At 43.6% G+C, this 27,371-nt stretch overlaps 1 protein-coding gene across 2 annotated transcripts in view; it reads left to right on the top strand.

Annotated features, from left to right (window-relative positions):
* Positions 1 to 429: 429 nt before the first annotated feature.
* The window catches only part of LRP1 (LDL receptor related protein 1), a 486,645-nt gene continuing 459,703 nt past the window's right edge, over positions 430 to 27,371 (top strand). Inside the window, exon 1 of one of the 2 annotated variants that reach the window (XM_063952431.1) lies at positions 430 to 948. In XM_063952431.1, the coding sequence (XP_063808501.1) occupies positions 849 to 948 (100 nt within the window). In that variant the 5' untranslated portion in view covers positions 430 to 848. The remainder of the gene's footprint in view (positions 949 to 27,371) is intronic. The other variant, XM_063952427.1, reaches the window with a different exon arrangement.

Raw genomic sequence — 27,371 nt, 5'->3', positions numbered from 1 at the left:
ATCCAGTGCCGGGGCACACGCCCCATTGCCAACGCCTAGTTGCGGCCCTGATATTATGCATACAAAATATCAATTAGAAATGAATGCTACATTGGGATGTTATGTTACAGCATTGCACTGTAACTATTTAGTATACAATCTCATGTACACCAGGGGTTCCTATTAGGTGCACTGTAAGCTCCAAGCCCTGATGTGGGGAATGTATTCAGCTCTTGCAGATATGACATGTGTTTGCTTTGGAGATTGAGGGCTGCTGCAGCCTATGTAGCATGTCACTGTGATTGCTGCTTTCATCCACATTCTATTTATGAGACATGATCGCTGCTGCTGCTGCTGCTGCCTACTGACACTCACACAACACCCGGCCCTAGCCCGGGCTAGAGGAGGGGAGAAAGAGACGCCAAGCCCGCCCCCCCTCATCACTCCCCTCCCTCCTCCTCTCCCACACATACTCTCTCCAGCCATTCCCCCTCTCTCATTAATAACACTGCTGGATTCCTCAGCCCCTCATGATCAGGGGGACACCCTGGCTGGAAGACTGCTGCTGCTGAGAGAGGAGGAGAGGCAGAGGGGCAGCAGCATAGACTGCATGCCTCCCCTTACCTGACCACCAGTTCCCCCACACATCTCCCCGACACTGGACTACAGATTTTGCTGGTGTTTTCCCCTTTCCTCCAGCCTCCTCACCAGTCCCATTTTGGGTGGACTACCTCCCCCCCTCCCAGTGGCTGCCGGTGACTTGGTATCCAGGAGTGGTGGAGGGAGCCTGGCAGGCGGAGGCTAGCCGGGGATAAAGGCACCCCCTCCCCTCCATCTTCCTTAGCCCCCCGTTAGTGCTTCGCCCCATAATGCCGTCTTTCAGGACAGATGTTCCAGTGGTTGTGGCTCTGGGATTGCTGCTGCTGCATCTGTGCGTCCTGCATGTCCACGCCACCTCTGTCAACGATGGTGAGTACAGCCTTGTCATTGCTATACCCGGTATCCAGCGCCGTGCACAGGGGAGGTGGGGTGGATGTCTTGTGTTATTGCACCTTCTCGCTGCAGGCCTGCTCACTGATTGCAATCTGGGAAATGTGCAGCATAGCATGGCTGCACCACACTTGTCTGATCATCCCTGACTTTCCTATGTGTGCACAGGCTTGTGGCAGCAGAGCATACTGAGGGCTAGTGTATATGCCTCCTGCATGGAATGGTTCCATGTAACAATGTAATCAGTTGTGTCTGTGCAATGCATCTGGCTCCTCTGCCAACATTATTTCTGCTGTAAAGTTCCCGGTGTCATTTCCTCCACCCCCCATTGTCCCTGTACCTTAGTGGGGAAAGGCACTGTGACACCAAGATGAAGGCCCCACTATCCATGTATGGATCCCCTCCTAACACATTGGCAATATACAATCATTCATTGTCCTGTGCCCTTGTATTTGATAAGGTATCAGGTCTATTGTGGTTTTACTGTAACAATGGGATGTGATTTGTTTAGGAAGGTGCCATTTGGGGGGATGGGTGATTCCTTTTCTTAAGGGTCTGCCTTTCAGTACAAGCCATTTTTTCAGTAGGTTTCAGAAATACATACCTACAATGACAGGTTTGTATAATCAAGCAAATCCTGTGAGATTCCTATTATTCCTGTACATTACATAAATGTATATAATATCTATATGCCCATCTTATGTATTACTGATCCTCTCCTGCGTTACCTTTATGAGTTGGGCTATCATTCTGTGCATATAGCATTATGGTTACTGCTTTATACCAGAATTGCTGTTATTTCATTACCTGTTTTTCTAATACAGTAGGATAATTTTTTTTTTTTTTTATGATTTTCTTCTGTATTGTGTGTATGTGCGGATGTTCTGCTATCCCTTGCATAGAATTCTATTCCATATGGGCTGTGATGCATATAAATCATTTGAGCTTGAAAAAGACTGTCTTGGTCATGTAGTTCTCTGAAAGGCCTAGGTGGGAGTCTGCTTAGTATAATGGGCTGTGTTGGTATTTATGACCCTGATGATGATCTGATTTCCAGATGTGAAGATGAAGACTCTGTACTTGCAAATGGGCCTGATATTAGTGTGCACAGATGCTTAGTACTGCAGTGATGGAAAATACATGGCTGTACTTTGTGATGTGTGTCCATGGGAAGTTCTATTTGTGCATTCCATGGATATGTATGCTTGTGATTCCCCTCTGCCTTCATTTTAATTATTTATGCATAAGCAGTTGGGGCTGTTGATGAAGAAAACAAGGCTGACATTGTGAAGGCATCTCCATTGCAATTTCCAGACTTCATCTGCAAGCACAGCAGCGGCTTCCTCCAGAGAGCGAGGCTGCAGTGCGCTTTCAGTGCGTGACATGGCATTTAACGCTGGCAGGAAGAGAAAGGGAGATTCATGGGAGAAGGACGTGTTTGCAAACCAGATGTGAGGGGGAACCACTGGAAATCTCTAATACTTAACTTGAGGGGATTGTGTAGCCATTTTAAAATGAGTTGATTATTTTATCTATTTTGTGTTACCCTATATTGGTAGTGCCACTATTTAACTCCTTGGTAAAGGGGAAAAAAACAACTAATTTGACAGTATAAATACAGCAATAATTCCAGTGGTTATTTACAAGCATGATAAATCAGTATAGACCGTAATGGACAAAAAAACAACAACAACTTGTTTGTGGATTGAAAAGTAAAATTGAAAAATCTCATAGATGCACTATGAGGTATGCATTGCATGGCAAATATCGTCATCTGTGTGAAGACATGGTCCTGCAATATTCTATTAGCAGTTTATTATATAGGATGATAACACTGCTCCTCACCTGTATTGGGAGAATTCAAGTGGTTTGCGTGCCAGCAGCCACTAGATGGCGCCTAACAGAGCAATTAAAGTGTTGTTCCCTGCAGGCGCGCACAGCTGCCGACACTGACATCACTGTTATGAGCTGTCATTTTGACAGGCTGGTAACTTGTTTATAGATAAATAAACTAGTAATCATTACTGTCACAATGTGCAACGTATGGATTTGCCCACAATCTCTTAAATACTCTGGGCCCCTGCTCCTTCTATGAATATGAATGTCCTATAGAAAAGTAGCTTACACTCTGCTTTCTCACGCCTCGTAGGTGGAATATATGGGATTAATGAATATCCATAAGCGTGCTAAACTGGGAAAACCTGTATTCAAAGAGAACTAAACATTCATAGGCCAGGTATAAAATTATTTAGTGAGAAGTATTAAAATATCACTCGCATTCAGATGGCTAATTAATTTAGTGTATGAGAACTTACATCTGCTCCCAAGCACATCATACAGATATTTCGCTGACCAAATATTGAGCACCGCGTGACTGAAGAGACACGTTAACCTGTATGTTTGGCTAATGGCACTTGGGAAGGGAGTTCGGATTTGTATTGATTTGTTCTACTTGCTAGAACAAATCAATAAAAGCCAAAGTCCTTATTACGTGCTAAAGCCTAGAACCTAAGCTACAGTGTAGCATTTACCATATATTTATCTAAAACTGTCTTGCAGATTTAGGGCTGTATTCAGAGTTAGATGTAGCTGCCGCATTTGCATGCAGCAGCCCCGTCGATAGGGTCTGCGCACTGGTGTTAATATGCTACCCTTCACCCTGCGATCACATCCCGGAAGTATGTGATCGAAGGGCGGCATTAGGAGGGAAGAGATTGGAAAACGCAGGTGTCATCGCTTTTTCCTGAATATGCGTCACCTGCATTACCTGCAGTGTGTCGCCTGCATTTCCTAAATATGGAAACATGGCAGCAGTGCCCCTGTCTTCGCAGCCAGGCTGCCCAGGCAGGGGTGGCGCCACACATGCTGGGTAGACTTGCCCTGGGCTGGGCGACCACCCCAGCATGTTAGCATATTGATGCAAATTTCGCAGCGGGAGCAAAATCTGCATCCATCTTTGAATAACTCCCTTATACCCCTTTTCAGACAGAAACATCTAAAATTCACTAATTTTTCCCGGAGTTTCAATGCCTGATCACTTAGCCGGACCCAGCCTGACTCCCCTTTCACACAGGGAAGCAAATTACCGAGTGCAGCTCTACCTGGTAATTTGCAGATCAACACGGGTATTTCTTCTGTGTGACAGGGTCAACCCGGGAAAAGTCCCAGGTAGAAACCTCCTGTTTAAAAGGGGTAGGAGGGGGTGTATTTATCAAATCTTGGAGAGATAAAGTACCAACTAATGGGCACGATTCAATTCTGAGAGTGTTGAATAGCATCGGGAATTAGCTCCCGGTGCTATTAAATACAGCCCAATGTAAGTCGGAGAACGACCGTTCTCCTGGACAAAACAGGGTCTTTTGTTGGAAGAATCGTCTTTCTCCGACTTAAGTGCCCGGGGCGATGATGTTTCCACCCTGCTAAGGGCAGAAATCAGCATCGCGCTGACACTTTTTCAGAAATCTGCTAATTCCTGGCGCTATTAAACTCTCTCAGAATTGAATCATGTCCATTGACCTCCTAACTTTCATCTGGAAAATGTAAGGCAGAAGCTGGTACTTTATCTCTCTCCAAGCTTTGATAAATACCCTTCTTAAAGTGTGCAGAATGGGTAAACTACTGTGAAAATGTGCTTCAGAGAAAAATTTAGGAGACTACTCATGCATACCATGGTATAACAGTAGGTAGATACAAATGGAGATATGAGTAAGGGTGTCTGTTGCTTTTGCGGGAGTGCTAATATTGAGGTAATTGCTATACTTTTTGGAAAAGTTTTGCGCTCTCTCTCTCCCAGCCTCCACACACACACCTCCTGACATAGCTTTACCTCTTTGGCCTTCAAGCTGGATGTAATAGCCTCATTACAATGAAAGGCCAGGAATGGAACCACTTAGGCAAGTGTGAGCAGAGGCTCTGATCTAACTGGTGTGTGTTTTCATAGGACAAACTTTTTGGGGTTTGCAAGAAATGAGTAACTATTAGTTCAGCACTTCTCTTAAAAGAACACTGTTCTGAAAATTTAGTAACAATACTTGGGCCCACAGCTGTGTCCTCTGCCGTGTTAAATCACTGAATAGTTTTTTTTTTTACCTCTGATAACAGATCTGGGGAATCTGCTCTGTTATCATTTCCATGTGCCAGCGTTGCCCAGTGAACTACATAAGCGATGTACTACCGCACTTATTCTGTGTTTTGCTCTACTCAACTCTCTCCCATTAGTCTGTGCCTAAATAAATACTGCTGTATTGCTCTGCAATCCACTGTACTGCACCAATGCAAGTAGCAATGTGCATTGTTGTTTTATTCTTTTTAAGTATTGTTTTTGATATTTTCAACTTTGAAATTGATACCGAGAACAACTACTCTCTGTATATGTGGCCAGTATTAGAATAATACAGTTTGCCTTTTTGTCTTTTCTTATACAGGGATTTATAATACCTGATTGAAAGTACAGTGTAGCATAGCTTTAACGTTTGTCATTTATATTTCTTCAACGTACGACACAGGTATATGTGAAAGTGGGTTATATTGTTTCTGTGCAGGGTAAATACTGGCTGCTTTGTTTTTACACTGCAATTTAGATTTCAGCTTAAACACACCCCACCCAAATCTAAATCTCTCTGCACGTTACATCTGCCCCACCTGCACTGCACATGGTTTTGCCCATTAGTGTGTTTTTTTTTTTTGGTTTGCTAACAAACTTGAATAAAGCTCTCTGTGCTTATGGTGGCCAATCCCGGGATCGGGATTGCTGGAATCCCGGGATTTAGGCCCAAAAATGGCCGGGATTGGAAGCTCCAATCCCGGGGATTGAGGGATCAGCGTTGAGCGTCCACAGGACGCTCAGACGCTGCCCGGCTTCCTCTTTCCGGGTCCCCAGTGCAGCGTGAGAGGTCACGCTGTGCTGTCAGCGGCTCCCAGCAGTGATCAGCGGATGTTCCCCTCCCGCCCGCCCTCGGTATATGGTATGTTATGTTATGTTATATGGGCGGGCGGGGTGGAGGGAGGGGGCGGCCACCTAGATAAAAGCCAATCCCGGGTATGGCCATTTTTCAATCCCGATACCCGGGATTGAAAAAATGGCCCGGGATTGGCTTCCCTATCTGTGCTGCTGTAGCCACTGTACATGCTCCATCCAGCTACACAATCTACATGCTGCTAACTCAGTCTGATTGAGCCTCAGACAGGAAGATCAAGTTCAGACTGAGGCTGAGCATGGGGCTTGTGGGAGAGAGGCTGTCACCGGAGTCCTGACGTCCCTCAGTGATTCAAGGTAGCAACTTAAAGGCAAGGTGCAAACAAACAAACTGCGCGGTTTCAGAAATACTGCCACTCTTGGCCCGAAAGCCAATAATCATCCCTTTTTGCAACTCTGATAAATCTCACCTTTTACCCATGACAACAATGAGTGTTACATACCCTCCAACAATTTACACATAAAAATTGGTACAAATTCGAAAAGGGGGCATGGCCACGGGTAAAGTGGCATGGTCACGCCCCTTTTTCGTATACTTTCACTGGAAGTTTGGAGAGCCAAAAATCGGTACAGACCATAAAAAAAGGTACCGTACCTGTCAAAAAGGTACGATGGAGGGTATGGTGATAGGTGTGCAGACGGCCTATCGCACACCTTATATACCCACCAAGCCAGTGCACGACAGATGACTTTCTTCATAGGCTACGCGCTGCCAACGTCCTATGTAGGAGGGGATCATAATAATATGACTCGATTGTGTAATTCCAACCAGTTATTCACTGGGTCATTAGCATTACAAAGTATCCCCCTCTCTGTCTGCCATGGGAGTACTGCCAGTCATCACTTTCTCCTGCTGCAGGGACATAAGTGGCTGTTTAGTGGCAATGCAGCTCACACCTGTCAACTAGCAAAAGAGCCGTAATTAGGGGTACACATGTGTCACCATCTGAGGCTCACGAACAGCTGTTCCGGCAGATGCATCTATGTCTCATTATGTTGTAGCTAAGCCTTTACCGTACTTGGCCTACAACTTCCTGCCTGTGTTCTACCTTTCCAGTAGTAAGTAGGGTGCAAATCAATGATATGCAGAAGTCTACTTTAGACAAATGCATGCACGTTTTATTGCGCAGTCTGGAAATACATTTCACATACTCTGAATACTCCCCTATATGGTATATATGTCTGCAGCAATTCTTTTTATAAATAAACTAATCTATTTCGTGATTAAGCTTGGTGGTTGGCTTCTTTTATAATAAACTGTAATACTGTGTACTGTACGTTGCGGCTAGCATAATAGTGTATTGATCTTTTATGAATGGACTTTCCTAAAAATTTGGTAGTAGTTAGCGGGCAACCTTGAATTTTGGAAGAAATGCCCCCCCCCCCCCCCCAAAAAAAAAAATTTTGTGCTTTATTATATTTGATCTATGATTACAGTGAAAACACCTACTTCAGAACATTAACCTTTTTACAGGAATAACTTGTAATTACATAATAGTGGTATACATTATGCTTAACATATCCAAGTGCTGTGTACTGACTAGTGAGCAAATGCTTAAATATTTACACAGAGATAAACATTTGTAAGTTAATAAATAATTAAACACACCAGATTAAGACAACCTATTTCTAGGAAGGATGATAACCAAAATCAAGATTTTTAGAGCTCAATCCACAAGAAATAAGTTATGTCATAAAACATACCACGTGAACTATGGCTTGGGGTAAAAAATTTTTTATTTAAATGCCACAAAAAGTGCAGTTATTCCAGAAGTAATTGGGGGGAATTCAATTAGTCACAGTACATTTTTTTGCTAAAAAAAAATTTGTCTTATGTCATGATTTTTTGCCCAATGTTTTTTTGGGCAATTCAATTAATGCCCATTTTTTTCGCAGAACAATTTACCCCTTTCCGTGTGAAAAACACATGGATTCAGGATAAGTTCCCAGATCCATGTATTTTTGCAATCACTGCCACAGGAAAAAATGGCAGGTGAACCAAATCCCTGATAGTGTCTGCTATTGGGAATAGTTGAATTACCCCTTGTGGATCAATTTACTTTGTCTAATTGCATGCCCCCTTTATCTTGAAGCTTTATCTACTTTGAAGTCAGAACCCGTTTTTCTTTAAAAAACTAATAAAATGTATTATTATTAAAATCTGAGCAGTATTTCTATGCCATGGCTGCATACAAGAGGCAGCCTGTAGGAGTTCTATCTATCTATCTATCTATCTATCTATCTATCTATCTATCTATCTATCTATCTATCTATCTATCTATCTATCTATCTATCTATCACAAATTGGTGGTTTATGAGATACAGAAAGGTGACATCTGTTGCTCCTTGTGTTATTGCTGGCTAAAACTAGTGATAGATATTGACATGTATTTTTATGTTTGTATCCATCATTCTGTCCCCATGTATGTGTTATTATTTGGTTGTTGTTGTTGCATAGCTATAAGGATACATTATTTTTTTGCTGCTGGCAATAAGCATCTGAGCCCTCTTTGGCACTACTTGAAGGAGAGATCCTTGCCACTGTACTAGGAAAATGTTATTTTATAACTATTGTTTTGCTTCATTATGATGGACAAGATAGAAAAAGTGTCATTTTCATCTCTTCCAAAAAGATGTAGGTTCAGCATTAGGAAGTATCATGTCTCTTTTCTGACTGCTATGTTTTCTAAGCTGACTGTTTAATCCTTAAACCAGTGGTTCTCAAACTGTGTGCCGTGGCACACTGGGTTGCCTTACGACACTTGCAGGGGCGCCTTGGGTTGGTGGTCCAGGACCAATTAAAAAGATTTTTATGTTTTATAATGTAATAGGCATAACCAGTGCAGCTGGGTGTCAATCATAAAATACGTGGACAAATAGAAGCAAATCTTGCCCCTCACCATACAATTAAATCTAAGGATGACCTATAAACACAATTTTACTTAATGAGAAATATAGAAATAAATATTAAATGTAAGAATTTTTTGGCCTAGGGGTGCTGTGAAAAACATTCTGATACTCTAGGGCGCCGTGATTCAAAAAAGTTTGAGAACCTTAAACTTTTCTTTTGCCAAAACTTGCATCCTAATTTTGGAAACCAGCAAGCGGGTTTCTCTACCTGTGGCTGTAGGTCGGTGATTTCATCTACAGTACGTGCCCAGGCTGGCCTTCTCAGAACCTGGTGCCAGCTTTTTGTGTAGTGATCAGCAGCTGGTTGTTAAATTGCTCAGGCTTCAGCAGACTCCAAGCATCCCTTTTACCACATCCCAACAATGTAGCTCAAAGACCAAGGTCTTGCACAAAGTGCAATTTTACCTCTTATTTCTGTAACAACCTCCAGGTTTAAAGCTCAAATTTGCCTTCAGATTATACCACTTTGCAAAGTCAGAAAATCTATATAGATACAGAGTTTCTTGATGCACTTATGATAATTATGGTGCATACACACGGGGCGTTTTTGCCCAGCGTGCATGCACAGCGATGATCACTGACATCGCTGGGCTGATAAGCGCTCAGTGCATACACAATGAGTGCTTTTCCCCGCTGCCCAGCGATGTCAGCGGGGGTGAGCGGCTTTCCATAGCAGGACGCTATGGAAAGCCGCTCACCCCGCCGTTCATCTGCTAGTAATAACAGTAGATGAACGGCGGCTGCCAGCGATGAAGCAGGAGCGCGCATCAGCGCTCACCACTCATCGCTTGTGCATACCCACTGGGCGGCTTTGAGCTGAAAGCCGCTCAACACACCAAAAGTGACCTGCATTCAGCTCATAATCGCCCAGTGTGTATGGGCCTTAAGTCTATGTTATGTGTGCAGTATGTGCTCTATCGCTCCATGGGGCTGATTCTGAGGGGAAAGCAAAGCAGAAAAGAGCAAGTAACTGTACACCTGGTCAAAACCATGCTGCACTGCAGGTGGGGCAGATGTAACGTGCAGAGATTTAAATTTGAGAGGGGCGTGTCCTAGCTCAACTCTAAATTGCAGTGTAAAGATAAAGTTGTCCAGTATATACCCTGCATGCACAAATAAAATAATGCACTTTTAGCATTTCAACATGGTTTGTTCCAGATACAAAGTTACTTGATGATTTTTTTTTTTTTTTTTGCTTTACCCTTATCTCTCCTATATCTATGTGCTCCAATATATTGAAGTGAATAATACAGCGTCCTACGAAATAAAAAAGAAACAGTATCTTGCTATGCGAATAAGGTCTTCTTTTGGAGGTCATCTAGAGATTGTATAATCAGCTGGAATAGTTCTGGCGGACCATACTACAGTGTAAATATTTCCAATAAGCCACAATTTATCTTTTATTTATTCTTTTAATTGGTACAATGCTTTAATATTCACTAGAAATGAAATAACTGTATTCAGACGCTAGTGTGGTTAAAAAAAAAAAAAAATGTGTGTAAAAAAAGAAAAATAATAATAATAAAAAAAATATATATACAGGTTGAGTATCCCTTATCCAAAATGCTTGGGACCAGAGGTATTTTGGATATCGGATTTTTCCATATTTTGGAATAATTGCATACCATAGTGAGATATCATGGTGATGGGACCTAAATCTAAGCACAGAATGCATTTATGTTACATATACACCTTATACACACAGCCTGAAGGTCATTTTAACCAATATTTTTTATAACTTTGTACATTAAACAAAGTGTGTCTACATTCACACAATTCATTTATGTTTCACATACACCTTATACACACAGCCTGAAGGTCATTTAATACAATATTTTTAATAACTTTGTGTATTAAACAAAGTTTGTGTACATTGAGTCATCAAAAAACAAAGATTTCACTGTATTTCGGAATATTCCGTATTTCGGAAAATATTTGGATATGGGATACTCAACCTGTGTGTGTGTGTATATATGTATGTGTGTATATATGTATGAGTGTGTGTGTGTGTGTGTGTGTGTATATATATATATATATATATATATATATATATATATATATATGTATATATATATATATATATATATATATATATATATATATATATATATATATATATATATATATATATATATATATATTGCAGCTAGTGTGCGTATCTCTAGATCCACTGCAGTGACGCAGCATACAGGATATCAGTTGGTCTTTAATCAACATGAGCAATGCAGATCTCACTGTTGACTGGTACAGTACAGAAAATACTCCAACAGTGTAATCCATGTACATAGTTTTGTTCTTTCTTGTCTTAAGTAGCGGTCTCTTTTTTTTTTTTTTTCTTGCTGGAGCAATAACTTTTTTTCCATTTGTAACTGCAACAAAGATTTTGTTGTCTTTGCTTAGTTGGCACAATATCATATAAATAATAATAGATAATAATTTATACACAAACCTTGCCTTAAATGGAAGATTGCCTGTTTTAAACTGAAATGCTTAGAATTTTTTTTCCTTTATCCCATTCACACAGAGTAGACCGGGGTCATTTTCCTGTGTGAGTTGATCAACCTGGGTCGAAATTGCAACACTGGTACAGTATTTACCTGGGTTTTTCCTGGGTCCGACATGGGTTGTCCGCTGTGTGTGAAATGGTGCGACCCAGGTTTTTGGATCCAGGTTGCAGTAACCAGAGCTGATTGGCTGAGTGGGTGGGCCAGTGAGGCTTGCATCTAATGTCATCAAGGAGCTACAAAAATAGACGCAGACAGCATGGCACATTGCCAGAAATTGTGCCCTTCTCCCCCTGACAGAACACTGTGCCAAGCACAGCGTAAGCAGCTGCGTCAGGCTCTCATTTGTTGTGTGAAACTGCAAATAAACAGCAATAACTCAGGAACTTCGGGCTACTCAGTGGGAACTCATTGCCATGGTTAATGCAATGCAGTGAGCAGTCACCACCTGCTTTTCATGACCTCATCTCTGTGTGCCCAAACAGTCAATTTCTTATGACACACAGTATATAGCAGGGCTGACCTGGGTCTAACCCAGGCCAAAAGTGCGGTGTGAAAGGGGGGTAGGAGCTGTGACTCTGGTTCCACCGAACTTGGGGAGTGAGGAGGTGTGACCACAATCTCTGATCCAAGCCCCGGCTTCTGTCTGAAAGTGGTGTTATATTAATAATACACTGCTCAAAAAAATAAAGGGAACACTTAACACAATGTAACTCCAAGTCAATCACACTTCTGTGAAATCAAACTGTCCACTTAGGAAGCAACACTGATTGACAATCAATTTCCCATGCTGTTGTGCAAATGGAATAGACAACAGGTGGAAATTATAGGTAATTAGCAAGACACCCCCAATAAAGGAGTTGTTCTGCAGGTGGTGACCACAGACCACTTCTCAGCTCCTATGCTTTCTGGCTGATGTTTTGGTCACTTTTGAAAGCTGGCGGTGCTTTCACTTTAGTGGTAGCATGAGACGGAGTCTACAACCCACACAAGTGGCTCAGGTAGTGCAGCTCATCCAGGATGGCACATCAATGCGAGCTGTGGCAAGAAGGTTTGCTGTGTCTGTCAGCGTAGTGTCCAGAGCATGGAGGCACTACCAGGAGACAGGCCAGTACATCGGGAGACGTGGAGGAGGCCGTAGGAGGGCAACAACCCAGCAGCAGGACCGCTACCTCCGCCTTTGTGCAAGGAGGAACAGGAGGAGCACTGCCAGAGCCCTGCAAAATGACCTCCAGCAAACCACAAATGTGCATGTGTCTACTCAAACAATCAGAAACAGACTCCATGAGGGTGGTATGAGGGCCCGACGTCCACAGGTGGGGGTTGTGCTTACAGCCCAACACCGTGCAGGACGTTTGGCATTTGCCAGAGAACACCAAGATTGGCAAATTCGCCACTGGCGCCCTGTGCTCTTCACAGATGAAAGCAGGTTCTCACTGAGCACGTGACAGAGTCTGGAGACGCCAAGGAGAACGTTCTGCTGCCTGCAACATCCTCTAGCATGACCGGTTTGGCAGTGGGTCAGTAATGGTGTGGGGTGGCATTTCTTTGGGGGGCCGCACAGCCCTCCATGTGCTCGCCAGAGGTAGCCTGACTGCCATTAGGTACCGAGATGAGATCCTCAGACCCCTTGTGAGACCATATGCTGGTGCGGTTGGCCCTGGGTTCCTCCTAATGCAAGACAGTGCTAGACCTCATGTGGCTGGAGTGTGTCAGCAGTTCCTGCAAGACGAAGGCATTGATGCTATGGACTGGCCCGCCCGTTCCCCAGACCTGAATCCAATTGAGCATATCTGGGACATCATGTCTCGCTCCATCCACCAACGCCACATTGCACCACAGACTGTCCAGGAGTTGGCGGATGCTTTAGTCCAGGTCTGGGAGGAGATCCCTCAGGAGACCATCCGCCACCTCATCAGGAGTATGCCCAGGCATTGTAGGGAGGTCATACAGGCAGGTGGAGGCCACACACACACACACACACACACACACTACTGAGCCTCATTTTGACTTGTTTTAAGGACATTACATCAAAGTTGGATCAGCCTGTAGTATGTTTTTCCACTTTAATTTTGAGTGTGACTCCAAATCCAGACCTCCATGGGTTAATAAATTTGATTTCCTTTATTAATTTTTGTGTGATTTTTTTTTTTTTTTTGTCCGCACATTCAACTATGTAAAGAACAAAGTATTTAATAAGAATATTTCATTCATTCAGATCTAGGATGTGTTATTTTAGTGTTCCCTTTATTTTTTTGAGCAGTGTACCTTGTTCACATTGCAATTGCTGGGTCGCATCCGGGAATTGGAAACGGATCAATCCCGGGTGCGATCTGGCATTGCACCCGTGCAGTGTGAACAGGGTGGCTTCCTGACCCGGCAATATGCCGGGTCGGGTTGCCATCGGGGGCAGGTGCAGAGGCGGCGTTGGAGATAAGATCATCTCCAGTGCCGCCTCTCCCTATGCTGTAAATGGGTACCGGGTCACATCGACCCGGGTAACCCGTTCACACTGTGCCGGGAATTCAGCAGTGACCCGTTCACACTGGGTCGATACCGGGTTTTTTGTGCAGTGTGAACGGGGTATAAGTGAAACATTTTGGTCTCTTCCAATCTAATGTAATTTTGTAAGGTGTTTTTTTTTTTTTTTTTTTTTTTTTTTTCAATTCATCTGGAATTTACAGAAAACAAGGTCACTTATCCGCGTTGTTCATCTGTGACTAACACTTATTGACAGGGTTGACCTCCCTTACCCCTCCCTCACAAACATCCTCTGCAAGACAATAGATTTATAAGCTGACCGTTTATTGCTACTGTGATCATGTACCATTACTGTAATGTTCAGTTTCTTCCTGAAAGTGCAGCTCACTTGGCTTAAGCTTTGATCTCAGAATGGAGTCCTTGTTATCGAAATATGGTAACCTAGGCCCATTAAAGAAAAAGCTACACTGATGTTTAATTTTTAACGTGTGTGTGTGTATTATATATTATTATTATTATTTATAATATAGCAATGTATTCACTCCTCCATTTTCTTGATCATTTAAGGTGCTCCGTCAAAAAGCCAGCTGTAACCAAGCCTGGTTATATTAACACAGTTCCAAAACATGAGAGTACTCTCAATTATCAAAAATCCATATATATTTATTTAAGGAATCTTCACCACCACCCAGTAAAAACACCAGCTTCTGATACCTGCATTCAATATAGCAGCAAAACGTGCATATATATATTCCATTAATGCCATATACTTAATCTGTCCGTCGACCTCGGTACCCTTTTCGACTGTTCAAGACATACATCTATGCATCACTCTGCAGTGTATCAGCCATTTGATAATTGAGAGTGCTCACATGCTTTGGGAACTATATTTTCAGTAACAGTGAGGGTGCTGGCTATAATATCAATATAGCAAGATCCATGTCAACCTGAGCCAATGGGTACAGAGCAGCACTGGTAGCCAGCACACCAATTTTGAATGATAAAAAAAAAAAAGTATTTTATCCAATATAGCAAAATCTTGGCATAGCAGCACAAAGAATTATTGGCAGTCAGATGCCCGGGTATTTATTTTCACCCCTTCCACAAATATGGTGTCCAGGTTTCACAAATCCATCAGTCAGTCAACTATACCGTTTCGGTGGTAACGGCCACCTTCCTGGAGGAATTGGTGAAACCTTAGATGGATTGGTGAAACCTTGATCCCATGTTTAGGCAAGGGGTGAATATAAATACCCGGATATCTGACTGCCAATAATAATTCTTTGTGCTGCCATGCCAATATTTTGCTATATTGGATTAAAAACATTTTATTTATTGTATTCAAAATTGGTGTGCTGGCTACCCGTGTTGCTCTGTACTCATTGCCTCAGGTTGACATGGTCCTTGAATGGAAAAAAAATAAAAATGTTTTTCCTTCCTATTGGACCAGTCAGGACAAAGAACTTGTAGTAAGTGCAACAAGTGATTTTGTCAGGTGCTGCAGCATATCCATTAGATGCCACTTCTGCACTGACAGCTACTTGTCCGATATCCAGTTCTACAGGAGCTTATGTCAGTACAGTATTATGCTTGGATGGGGATCGAGAGGATATCTGTACGTTACATTAGTAGTGCAGTCATTAGAAATGACAAGTATGCATATTATTGATTTGAGAGGGCAGAAGTGTCTACCTGGCAAAGCAGGAATTCATTTTTCTTTGATATTTCAACTTCCTTGGTAATGACCAACATTTGTAATGTTTGTTTTTTAAACTACAATTAAAGGGTTAGGTTTGCAGCATGGATGCTTGGGGGTTTATTTACTAAGCAACACGGTCACTTCTGATTGTGTTTATTTATGCTGGATATTTATTTATTTATTAACAGTTTCTTATATAGCGCAGCAAATTCCGTTGCGCTTTACAATTTGAAATAACAATAACAAACTGGGTGATAACAGTCATAGAGGTAGGAAGGCCCTGCTCGTAAGCTTACAATCTATAGGGAAATAGGCATATGTACACAAGGAAAGGTGCTATCTATTGCATAGAATGAGAAGACATGTGAGGATATGTGTGGACTGTAAAGAGTGGATGTAATTTGATAGGAAGGTTTATGAAAGTTATGTGGGCGGTTCAGGAATTTGATACGCTTGCCTAAAGAGGTGAGTTTTGAGGGAACGCTTGAAGGTTTGGAGACTAGAGGAGAGTCTTATTGTGCGTGGTAGGGCATTCCACAGGGTGGGTGCAGCCCGATGAAAGTCCTGCAGTCGTGAGTGGGAGCGAGTAATGAGTGTGGATGAGAGACGCAGATCTTGTGAAGAGCGAAGAGGTCGGGTTGGGAGATATTTTGTGTTAAGCGAAGTGATGTACGTTGGTGTAGTTTGGTTAATGGCCTTGTGTGTGAGTAAAAGTATTTTATATTGAATGCGGTAGAGTACAGGTAACCAATGGAGGGACTGACAGAGTGGATCTGCAGACGATGAACGTCTAGCGAGGAAGATAAGCCTCGCCGCTGCATTCAGAATGGATTGTAGTGGTGAGAGTCTTGTTTTGGGAAGACCAGTTAGGAGACTATTGCAATAATCAATGCGGGAGATAATGAGAGCGTGGATTAGAGTTTTAGCAGTGTCTTGTGTAAGGTATGGTCGTATTTTGGATATATTTTTTAGATGCATGTAACATGATCTTGAGACAGATTGAATGTGGGGAACAAAGGACAGATCAGAGTCAAGGATGACACCTAGGCAGCGAGCTTGTGGGGTAGGGTAGATAGTCGAGTTTTCAACAGTGATAGAGATATCAGGTTGGTACCTACTATTGGCCGGTGGAAATATAATTAACTCTGTCTTTGAAATATTAAGTTTGAGGTGGCGAGATGTCATCCAGGATGAGATGGCAGAAAGGCATTCAGTGACACGGTCCAGTACAGATAGGGACAAGTCAGGGGAGGATAGGTAGATTTGAGTATCATCTGCGTACAGATGATACTGAAAACCAAAAGAGCTGATTAGTTTACCAAGAGATGAGGTATAGATAGAGAAAAGCAGAGGACCCAAGACTGAGCCTTGCGGTACTCCAACTGAAAGAGGTAGCGAAGAGGAGGTAGATTCAGAGAAGCGAACACTGAAGGAGCGATTAGATAGGTACGATAGGAACCAAGAAAGGGCTGTGTCTTTAAGACCTAGGGATTGTAGTGTCTGTATGAGAAGAGAGTGGTCTACAGTGTCAAATGCAGCAGATAGATCTAGAAGAATAAGTAGTGAGTAGTGGCCTTTAGACTTCGTAGTGACCAAATCATTAACCACTTTAGTCAGTGCCGTCTCTGTGGAATGTTGGGAACGGAAGCCTGACTGAAGTGGGTCCAACAAAGTGTATGAGTTAAGAAAGTGTGTGAGTCGAGTGTAGGCAAGTCTCTCAAGTAGCTTAGAGAGACAAGGGAGCTGAGAGATAGGGCGGTAGTTTGAGAGAGAATTAGGGTCAGAATTTTGTTTTTTTTAAATGGGAGTAATCACTGCATGCTTGAAAAGTGAAGGAAAAATACCAGTAGAGAGAGAGAGATTACAGATGTTAGTTAAGGTAGGGATGAGCACCAGAGACAGAGCTTTACTTATTTGTGAGGGTAAAGGATCAAGAGGAGAGGTAGTAGAGAAGCAGGATGAGAAGAGTGATGATACTTCATCTTCATTTATGGGATCAAATGAAGAAAGAGTGCCAGAGGGTTCAGGTACAGAACGGAGCAGGTCACTGGCTGCCGAAGAGCATACCATTTCATCTCGGATCTTATCAATCTTCTCCTTGAAGTAGGAAGCAAGATCCTGTGCCTTGATAGTGGCTGGTGGGGTAGGTGCGGGAGGATTCAGAAGTGATTTAAATGTATTAAAGAGTCGTTTGGGGTTAGAGGCTTGAGCAGAGATAAGAGTTTGGAAATATGTTTGTTTGGCAGTGTCCAGGGCATTTTTATAAGAATGGTAGACTGTCTTATATGTGAGGAAGTCACTTGAAATACGAGATTTACGCCACTGACGTTCAAGTTTTCGTGTGAGTTTTTGTAGTTGTCTTGTTGATTTGGAGTGCCATGGTTGACATCTAGGCCTACGTGGAGTGTGATGGGTAGCTGGAGCCACTTCATCAAGGGCTAGTTCTAGAGTCTTATTAAGGTGTGATACAGCCATCTCAGGAGAGGTGAATGCAGAAATAGGTGAAAGCAGTTGTTGGAGTGAAGTGGAAAGTTCTTGAAGATTAATTGTGTTAATATTTCTGCGAGTTTGAGGAAGATTGGAGAACTTCCGCAACACAGGGTTTGAATTAACAGAGGAAAGCATGCAGGTGATAAGGTTGTGATCTGATAGGGGGAAAGGAGTGTTAGTGAGTTCAGAGATGGAGCATAGTTTGGTGAATACTAGATCAAGGCAGTGGCCTGCCTGATGAGTAGAGGAGTCAGTCCATTGGGAGAGGCCAAGAGAGGAGGTTAGAGAGAGTAGTTTGGAGGCATGCGCAGCAGATTTTGGACAATCAATAGCAATATTGAAATCACCCATGATAATGGTGGAGATGTCAGAGGATAGAAAGTGAGGGAGCCAGGCAGAAAAAAAAAAAGGGCAATGCTTTTACTAGCCATGTTTTGCTATTAAAAACGTTGCCCTTTTAAATATCAGGCATACACCTGATCAGGGTTTTACAACCTGAAGCTTTGTAAAAAATCCACTTAGTTTTTAGAATTACAAAATACCAGTTACCTTGCATTCAGGATGTCTAGTTGTAGGGTCTACTGTATATTTGCATATACATATATTTATTAAGTGCTTAATTATTTATGTATTAAAAAAAAAAAAAAAGAAGAAGAAAATCCTAAAAATGTCTGAGCTTTTTCCAAGCATTAAAAAATGTGTCTAAAATGCAGATATGGCTCCAGCCTATTACATGCATCTACAATGTCTGATTGAACCCAGGTACAGAAATAACCATGTCATGACCTTGTCAAGCAGCCCCAACTGCTGACAGACTCTCCTTGGACATGTAGTTCATTTTTGTGTGTTAAAAGTAAACCTGGTGAGTAAACACAGTTGAGGCATCCCTGTATTCACTGAACAGTTGGCAAGAGGTTGCTGGTAAAGGCCAAAAAAATCTGATTTAATTTCTAGTTCTCTCCTTAGGGGTATCACTATGGCCGGCAGAAACAGAAGCAGGGTTGCTGTGACATTTGACCTCATTCAGAGATTTACATAAAAATTCTGTTTATGCAAATCACCAAGATTTTTTTTAAATCTGCAAGTAGCAGATTTGGGTCTGTGATGTCACTTACAGTGCCCCAAATGCTGCAGTATGATTGGAATATTGCGGGCATTTGTGTGGCGGCAACTGGAAGGAGGACCCGCAGGGGTGTTACACAATGCAGAGAGCTCAGTCTGCCATCGTCTATGCTCCAGTGCTGGGCAGGCCAGGGAGAGAAAGTGTGGTGTCTCGCCTCCACACACTCTCCAGGGTCAGTAGGGAATGGTGGCATATATAAATGATCAAGGGCATGTGGATATGGTATATAAGGGCAGGTGGAGGAGTGCGATACCGTATAAGGAGCCCAAGAAGGGGTCCGAGATTGATATACGAATATATATTTACATACATACATACACACACATACGTAGCAACCTTTTATGTAGCCGAAAATCAGGAGGGTCCTGTAAACAATCTGTGATAATGGTAGTAATGCATTATATCAATGATAATGAAAAGTGATAATAAAGATATCTTTCACAGGTGTTTGTACCAGGATTTATACTAGTCATTTATTGAATTGGCCAATAACAGGGTAACCATGGCTTTTTACATTTATAATCTGTAATCTGCAGTTTTCCTATAAACAGGAGAGTGCAGGAGCCAAGAGAGTGGCCTGTTGGTCAGCGGAGCTGCACATAATGTGTTTTACACCAATCGCGGGAGTGCACAGCAATGTACATCACTTTTTCAGAGGAGGGATGTTGGGGGCGTTTTTGTGCTTTAGAAGATCTAGGTACTCCCTTTGGTATGGCTTCATGATCCCTTATATCAGTATTGTCTAAGGGGGAAATGCTGTGAGAGATGTCAAATGTATTTTACAGTAGTTTGTAGATCTATCCTCATCATCATATGGGGCATAATCTACCATAAATGATAAGAAACCTAGATGTCGGTGAGGCATTCCAGTACATGTTACATTATTTTTAGACGCCTTTTATATTAATACTTATAATAACATTGGTTTTCAATTCTAAATCCTTTGTAGTTTGATCTCTGATATAATCGGCTGGATGTAATGCCCTGTAAGTGATTGTCCTTGTAAAGAAAATTCATCCCGCACAGCCGCCGTACTCGGGCGGCATTTCATCCCGCAGATTGTCTGTTTTACAGTAGAGACCAATTGCAGTGATATGAAATATCTGTCCTTATTCTCTAGACTTGCTTAGAGAACATTAAGGATGTATATGAAGTGTTTAATGACATCACTAAGCACTGATGATACAAATATATGTGTGTGTATATCTGCAATGGGAAGGGAATCCACAATTCAGCTCCAGAATTTTGTACTGTACAGTACAGCAGCGCTTTTGACAAGTGTTGTTCTTACTGGTTGTTTATGAGAGTCTGTCCCTAAAATTTGGAATGATTTAGTCTTAATTGGTAACAGATTTTAATGACTCACAAAAGGATTCTTAGGCCGCCGGGAGGAATCCTGTTGCCTAAGAATTTGAACAAAAAAATAAAAGTGGTGATTTTACAGTGGTGAGCAGAAATGGGGATCCATGCAGGTAATCTTTTCCATTGTCATTTAGTATACCATGTCCTGACGATGTGACTTATGTATGGTCCTTTACCAACTGGAAAACAGAGCGATGAATAACAAAATAAGGAACATAGGCTCGGTAGAATGGAGGTGTTTTCCCCCCCCCATAGAAATCATCAGGTTTAGCTGCGTAAAGGGCTGGGCGCCTGGTAGTGAGCTAAAATGATTATACCAAGCCCATCAGCAGAAACAGAACAGCTGTGGAAGGGGGTGAAAATAATTGAATACCACCCAATAGGTGGAATTCAATTGTTTGAAAAGTCGTTTGGGTGTCTGTATTTTCCTGTCTATTAGATAGTAAAAAAAAAAAAAAAACATACTCCCAACTGACTTTTCAAACAATTGAATAGCCCCCAATGTGTACACAGTAGAGTAGTCTGTTTTGGTCTAATAAAAAAAGACCTTTCTTTAAATAATAATGCATACATATTTCTCAACAGACATGTGTCGGGCTGACAGAGCAGCCTGAATGTGCTTTTAGTCCTTAGCTGAATGAACATAATTTGATACCTCACCTCCTGATGAACTACATCTCCCATGATGGCCAGTAAGCGCTTGAATTTCCCATTACTGCCTTTAAACATACAAGAATTGTTAAAGTATGTTGGTAGACTGTGGTGTTGGGTTCACTGAATGTCTTTTACATCCGTCGTAGTTATGTAACTTAAGCATATTGAATATATTATGTCTCATGGGAGGAAGTTGCCTCTGCCCTGGAAAATTCCATCAGCCATTCGGCCATATGCTGACTATGCTTTTCCTGATAATTTTTTTTCTCTATACCCTCCCTCAGCTCTTTAAAGAGGTTGGCTAGTCTGCCTAAGTTTTTCAGCTATGTGTTATCCGTTGCAGACTAGCACATGAGTTACAATCTCTGCAAAGCTTTCTTGAAATCCTGGCATTTTGGAAAAAGACTGCAGACTACAAGGCTTTTGAAGTGCATGGTTACCAGCTGTTTGCTGCATGGCAGGATGCAAGGGAGTTAGAGTATATTGGTCTGAATTTAAATTCGCATTAAGGCCCACTGTGATACTCCAAAACCCACTTTCTCTAACGTCCTAGTGGATGCTGGGGACTCCGTAAGGACCATGGGGAATAGACGGGCTCCGCAGGAGACTGGGCACTCTAAGAAAGATTTAGTACTACTGGTGTGCACTGGCTCCTCCCTCAATGCCCCTCCTCCAGACCTCAGTTAGAATCTGTGCCCGGACAGAGCTGGGTGCATTTTAGTGAGCTCTCCTGAGCTTGCTAATAAGAAAGTATTTTAGTTAGGTTTTTTATTTTCAGAGAGCTTCTGCTGGCAACAGACTCTCTGCTACATGGGACTGAGGGGAGAGAAGCAAACCTACTAACTGCGGCTAGGTTGCGCTTCTTAGGCTACTGGACACCAATAGCTCCAGAGGGATCGAACACAGGACCTAACCTTGGTCGTCCGTTCCCGGAGCCGCGCTGCTGTCCCCCTCGCAGAGCCAGAAGACAGAAGCCGGCGGGTTGAAGCAAGAAGACGTCAAAATCGGCGGCAGAAGACTCCTGTCTTCATATGAGGTAGCGCACAGCACTGCAGCTGTGCGCCATTGCTCCCACATTTCACCCACACACTCCGGTCACTGTAGGGTGCAGGGCGCAGGGGGGGGGCGCCCTGGGCAGCAATTCAGTACCTCCTGGCAAAAGCAGCATATATACAGTTGGACACTGTAATATGCATGAGCCCCCGCCATTATTTTTACACAAAATCGCGGGACAGAAGCCCGCCGCTGAGGGGGCGGGGCCTTCTTCCTCAGCACTCACCAGCGCCATTTTCTCTCCACGGCTCCGCTGAGAGGATGCTCCCCAGGCTCTCCCCTGCAGAAGCACGATAGAGAGGGTGGAAAAGAGAGGGGGGGGCACATAAATTTGGCGTAAAAACAATATATACAGCAGCTACTGGGTTAACACTAAGTTACTGTGTGATTCCTGGGTCATATAGCGCTGGGGTGTGTGCTGGCATACTCTCTGTCTCTCCAAAGGGCCTTGTGGGGGAACTGTCTTCAAATAGAGCATCCCCTGTGTGTGTGGTGTGTCGGTACGTGTGTGTCGACGTGTCTGAGGTAAAAGGCTCCCCTAAGGAGGAGATAGAGCAAATGTGTGTGAGAGGGTGTCTCCGTCGACAACGCCGACACCTGTTTGGATATGTGTAAGTGCTAAGGTGAATTTATTGCACAAAAGATTAGAGAACAGACAGGAAATCTATCCATGTCTGTCCCTATGTCACAGACCTTCAGAGTCTCACAATGCTCACTATCCAAAATAATAAACACTGATATCGACACGGAGTTGACTCCAGTGTCGACTACGATAATGCGAAGTTACAGCCAAAATGGCAGAAAGGTATTCAATATATGATTATTGTAATAAAAGATGATTTGCATATCACTGATGACTCATTTGTCCCTGACACAAGAGTACACATGTTAAGGGGAAGAAAGCTGAGGTAAATTTCCCTCCTCTCATGAGGAAAAAGAGCGGGAATCTCCAGACAAGAGACTGCAGCTTCCCACAAGAAATTCTCAGGCAGTATCCTTTCCCCCACTAGGGCCAGGATGTGATGGGAATCTTCCCCTAGGGTGTCACGTTTGCCCAGAAGGTAGCATTAGCTATTCTCAGGGATCCTGCAGAGAGCGTGCACATTCTGGTACACTACTCAGACCGGCGATTGTGTCGGCATGGGTTTATAGCGCAGTGGCAGCGTAGACAGGTACCTTATCATTATCAGCAGAGATTGAGACCCTAGTATGCATATATATATATATATATATATATATATATATATATAATATATTAAAGATGCTGTCTTAAGAGATATGTGTGTGTATATATATATATATATATATATATACATGCCCAAAGAGACATGAGCATACTGGGTCCTAGAGTCAAAGCTATGTCGATTTCTGCTTGACGTGTCCTGTAGAATATGCAATGGACAGATGATGCCGATTTAAGAGGCATATGGAAGGCTGAGGATTGTGTGGAGAAGGGTTCTCGGACCTGGTCTCCACAGCTATAGCTGGTCATTCTGATATTTTGCTTTATATTCCTGCACAGCCTAGGAAAGCACGACATTATCAAATGCAGCCTTTCGAATAAAAAAATAAGAAAGTCCGAGGTGCGTCCTTTCTTGCCAGAGGCGGGGGCAGAGGAAAGAAGCTGCACAACACAGCTAGTTCCCAGGATCAGAAGTCCTCCCCGGCCTCTACAAAAATCCACTGCATGTCGCTGGGGCTCCACAGGCAGAGCTGGGCCCGGTGGGGGCACGCCTTCGTAAGTTCAACCACAAGTGGGTTCACTCCCTGTTAGATCCCTGGGCAATAGATATTGTGTCTCAGGGATACAAGCTGGACTTTGAGAAGATGCCCCCTCACCGACGGCCCTGCCGGCTTCCCCCCACGAGAGGGAAACAGTGTTAACTGCAATTCACAAATTGTATCTTCAACAGGTGGTGGTCAAGGTTCCCCTCCTTCAACAAGGAGGGGGTTATTATTCGACCATGTTGTAGTCCTGAAACCAGACGGTTCGGTCGGACCCATATTGAATTTAAAATCCCTGAACATATACCTGAAAAGGTTCAAGTTCAAGATGGAATTGCTAAGAGCGGTCATTGCAAGCCTGAAAGGGGGAGATTTTATGGTGACTCGGGACATAAAGGATGCATACCTTCATGTCCCCATTTATCCACCTCATCAGGCGTACCTCAGAATTGCGGTACGGGATTGTCATTACCAATTTCAGACGTTGCCGTTTGGTCTCTCCACGGCCTTGAGAATATTCACCAAGGTAATGGCGGTAATGATGGTGCTCCTGCGGAATCTGGAACAATGAGTATTGTCAGTATTCTTTTCTGTCTTATGATTCCCAATATATTGGAGATGAGAGGAAGAGGAGGAAACACATAGACCGACTGAAACACCCATGGTGTCACCAGGGCGTCCACCGCTACTGCCTGAGGGTTCCTTGACCTGGCGCAATACCTCCAAAGCGTCTTGTTGAGGTGTGATGCCATCATGTCTATTTGAGGAAGCTCCCATCAACTTGTTATCTCTGTAAAGACTTCTTGATGAAGTCCCCACTCTCCAGGATGGAGATCGTGTCTGCTGAGGAAGTCTGCTTCCCAGTTGTCCACTCCTGGAATGAATATCACTGACAGAGCGCTTACGTGATTTTCTTCCCACCGCAGAATCCTGGTGGCTTCCGCCATTGCCACTCTGCTGTTTGTACCGCCTTGGTGGTTTACATGAGCCACAGCTGTGACGTTGTCTGAGTGAATCAGAACCGGTAGGTCGCGAAGAAGATTCTCTGCTTGTCGTAGGCCATTGTAAACGGCCCTTAATTCCAGTATGTAGATGTGTAGGCAAGCCTCCTGGCTTGACCACAGTCCCTGAAAATACCTTCCTTGTGTGACTGCTCCCCATCCTCGGAGGCTCGCGTCCGTGGTCACCAGGACTAAGTCCTGAATGCCGAACCTGCGACCTTCTAGAAGATGAGCACTCTGCAGCCACCACAGTAGAGACACCCTGGCCCTGGGGGACAGGGTTATTCTGAAACCTGCCAAAGGGGATGGCCCCGTAGGTCGCCACCATTTTCTCCAGTACTCGAGTGCATTGATAGACTGACACTCTTTTTGATTTTAACAGGTCTCTGACCCTGTTCTGGAGTTCCTGGGCTTTTTCCATTGGGAGAAAACCCCTCTTCTGTTCTGTGTCCAGAATTCTGCCTAAGAAAGACAGCCGAGTTGTTGAAACCAACTGTGACTTTGGTAGATTTAGAATCCAGCCATGTTGTTGCAGCACTCTCTCAGGGAGAGCGACAGGCTTTTCTGCAACTGTACCTTCGATCTCGCTTTTATTAGGAGATCGTCCAAGTACGGGATAATTGTGACTCCTTGCCTGCGCAGGAGTACCATCATTTCCACCATTATTTTGGTGAAAAACCCTTGGGGCCGTGGAAAGCCCAAACGGCAACATCTGAAATTGGAAATGACAGGCCTGTACAGCGAATCTCAGGTATGCTTGATAAGGAGGATAAATGGGGACATGAAGGTATGCATCCTTTAAGTCTAGTGACACCATAAAATCCCCCCCCCTTCCAGGCTGTAGATCATTGCCCTGAGCGATTCCATCTTGAACTTGAACCTTTTTAAGTATAGGTTCAGGGATTTTAAGTTGAGAATGGGTCTGACCGAGCCATCCGGTTTCGGTTGCCCCAAATAGGGTTGAATAGTACCCTTTTCTTGCATTAAGGGATCCCTGATAATCACTTGCTGTAGGCACAGCATTCGAATTGCCGCCCACACTATCTCCCTCTCTGGGGGAGCCGTTGGTAAAGCCGATTTGAAGAATCGGCGGGGAGGCATGTCTTTGAATTTCAGCTTCTAACCTTGGGACCCAATTTCCATCGCCCAAGGATCCACATCCGACTGAACCCAGACGTGGCTGAAGAGTCGAAGACGTGCCCCCACCGGAGCGGACTCCCTCAGTGGAACCTCGGCATCATGCAGTGGATTTAGTAGAAGCCGGGGAGGACTTCTGTTCCCGGGAACTGGCCGTAGCAGGCATTCTTTTTCCCTCTACCCTTACCTCTGGCGAGGAAGGAAGAGCCCCGACCTCTTCTGGACTTATGTGACCGAGAGGACTGCATCTGATACTGCTGCGTTTTCTTTTGCTGTGGGGGAACATAGGGCAAAAAAGGTAGATTTACCCGCGGTAGCTGTTGAAACCAGGTCCGTTAGACCTTCCCCAATTTAAAAGCTCACCCTTGGAAGGCAAAGTTCCCATATGCCTCTTTGAGTCGGCATCACCCGTCCATTGGCGGGTCCACAGGGCTCGCCTAGCCGACATCGCCATGGCGTTGGCTCTCGAACCTAGCAGCCCAACGTCTCTCTGAGCGTCTCTCATATATAAGACTGCGTCTTTGATATGACCTAAGGTCAATAAAATGGTATCCCTATCTAGGGTATCAATATCAGCTGACAAGGTATCTGTCCAAGCTGCTACCGCGCTACAAACCCAAGCCGATGCTATTGCCGGTCTGAGCAAAGCCCCCGTATGTGTATAAATAGATTATAAGGTAGTTTCCTGCCTGCGATCCGCAGGACCTTTTAGTGTTGTACGGGGACGGTAGGGCCACCTTTTTGGACAAGCGCATTAAGGCCTTGTCGACCGTGGGTGATGACTCCCACCGTAACCTGTCCTTTGAGGGGAAAGGATACGCCATAATAATTCTTTTTGAAATCTGCAGTTTTTTGTCTGGAGTTTCCCAAGCCTTTTCAAATAATGCGTTCAGCTCATAAGATGGGGGAAACGTTAACTCGGGTTTCTTTACCTTAAACCTGTGTACCCTCGTGTCCGGGACAGAGGGGCCCTCTGTGATATGCAAAACATCTTTTATTGCAATAATCAAATAATGAATACTTTTTGCCACCCTTGGGTGTAACCATGCATCATCATAGTCGACACTGGAGTCAGAATCCGTGTTGGTATCAGTGTATACTATTTGGGACAGGGGACGTTTTTGAGACCCTGAAGGGCCCTGTGACACAGTCAAATCCTTGGACTCTGTTTTTGTCTAATCTCTTATGTAATAAATTTACATTTAAATTTAAACATTCCTCATGTACAACCAATCACGTGTCGGCGTTGCCGACGGAGACACCACAATCATCTGCTCCACCTCCTCCT

Source organism: Pseudophryne corroboree, chromosome 2, assembly GCF_028390025.1.
Source record: "Pseudophryne corroboree isolate aPseCor3 chromosome 2, aPseCor3.hap2, whole genome shotgun sequence".
In the NCBI taxonomy this organism is placed as follows: domain Eukaryota; kingdom Metazoa; phylum Chordata; class Amphibia; order Anura; family Myobatrachidae; genus Pseudophryne; species Pseudophryne corroboree.
This window is presented reverse-complemented; position numbering and strand designations above follow the sequence as displayed.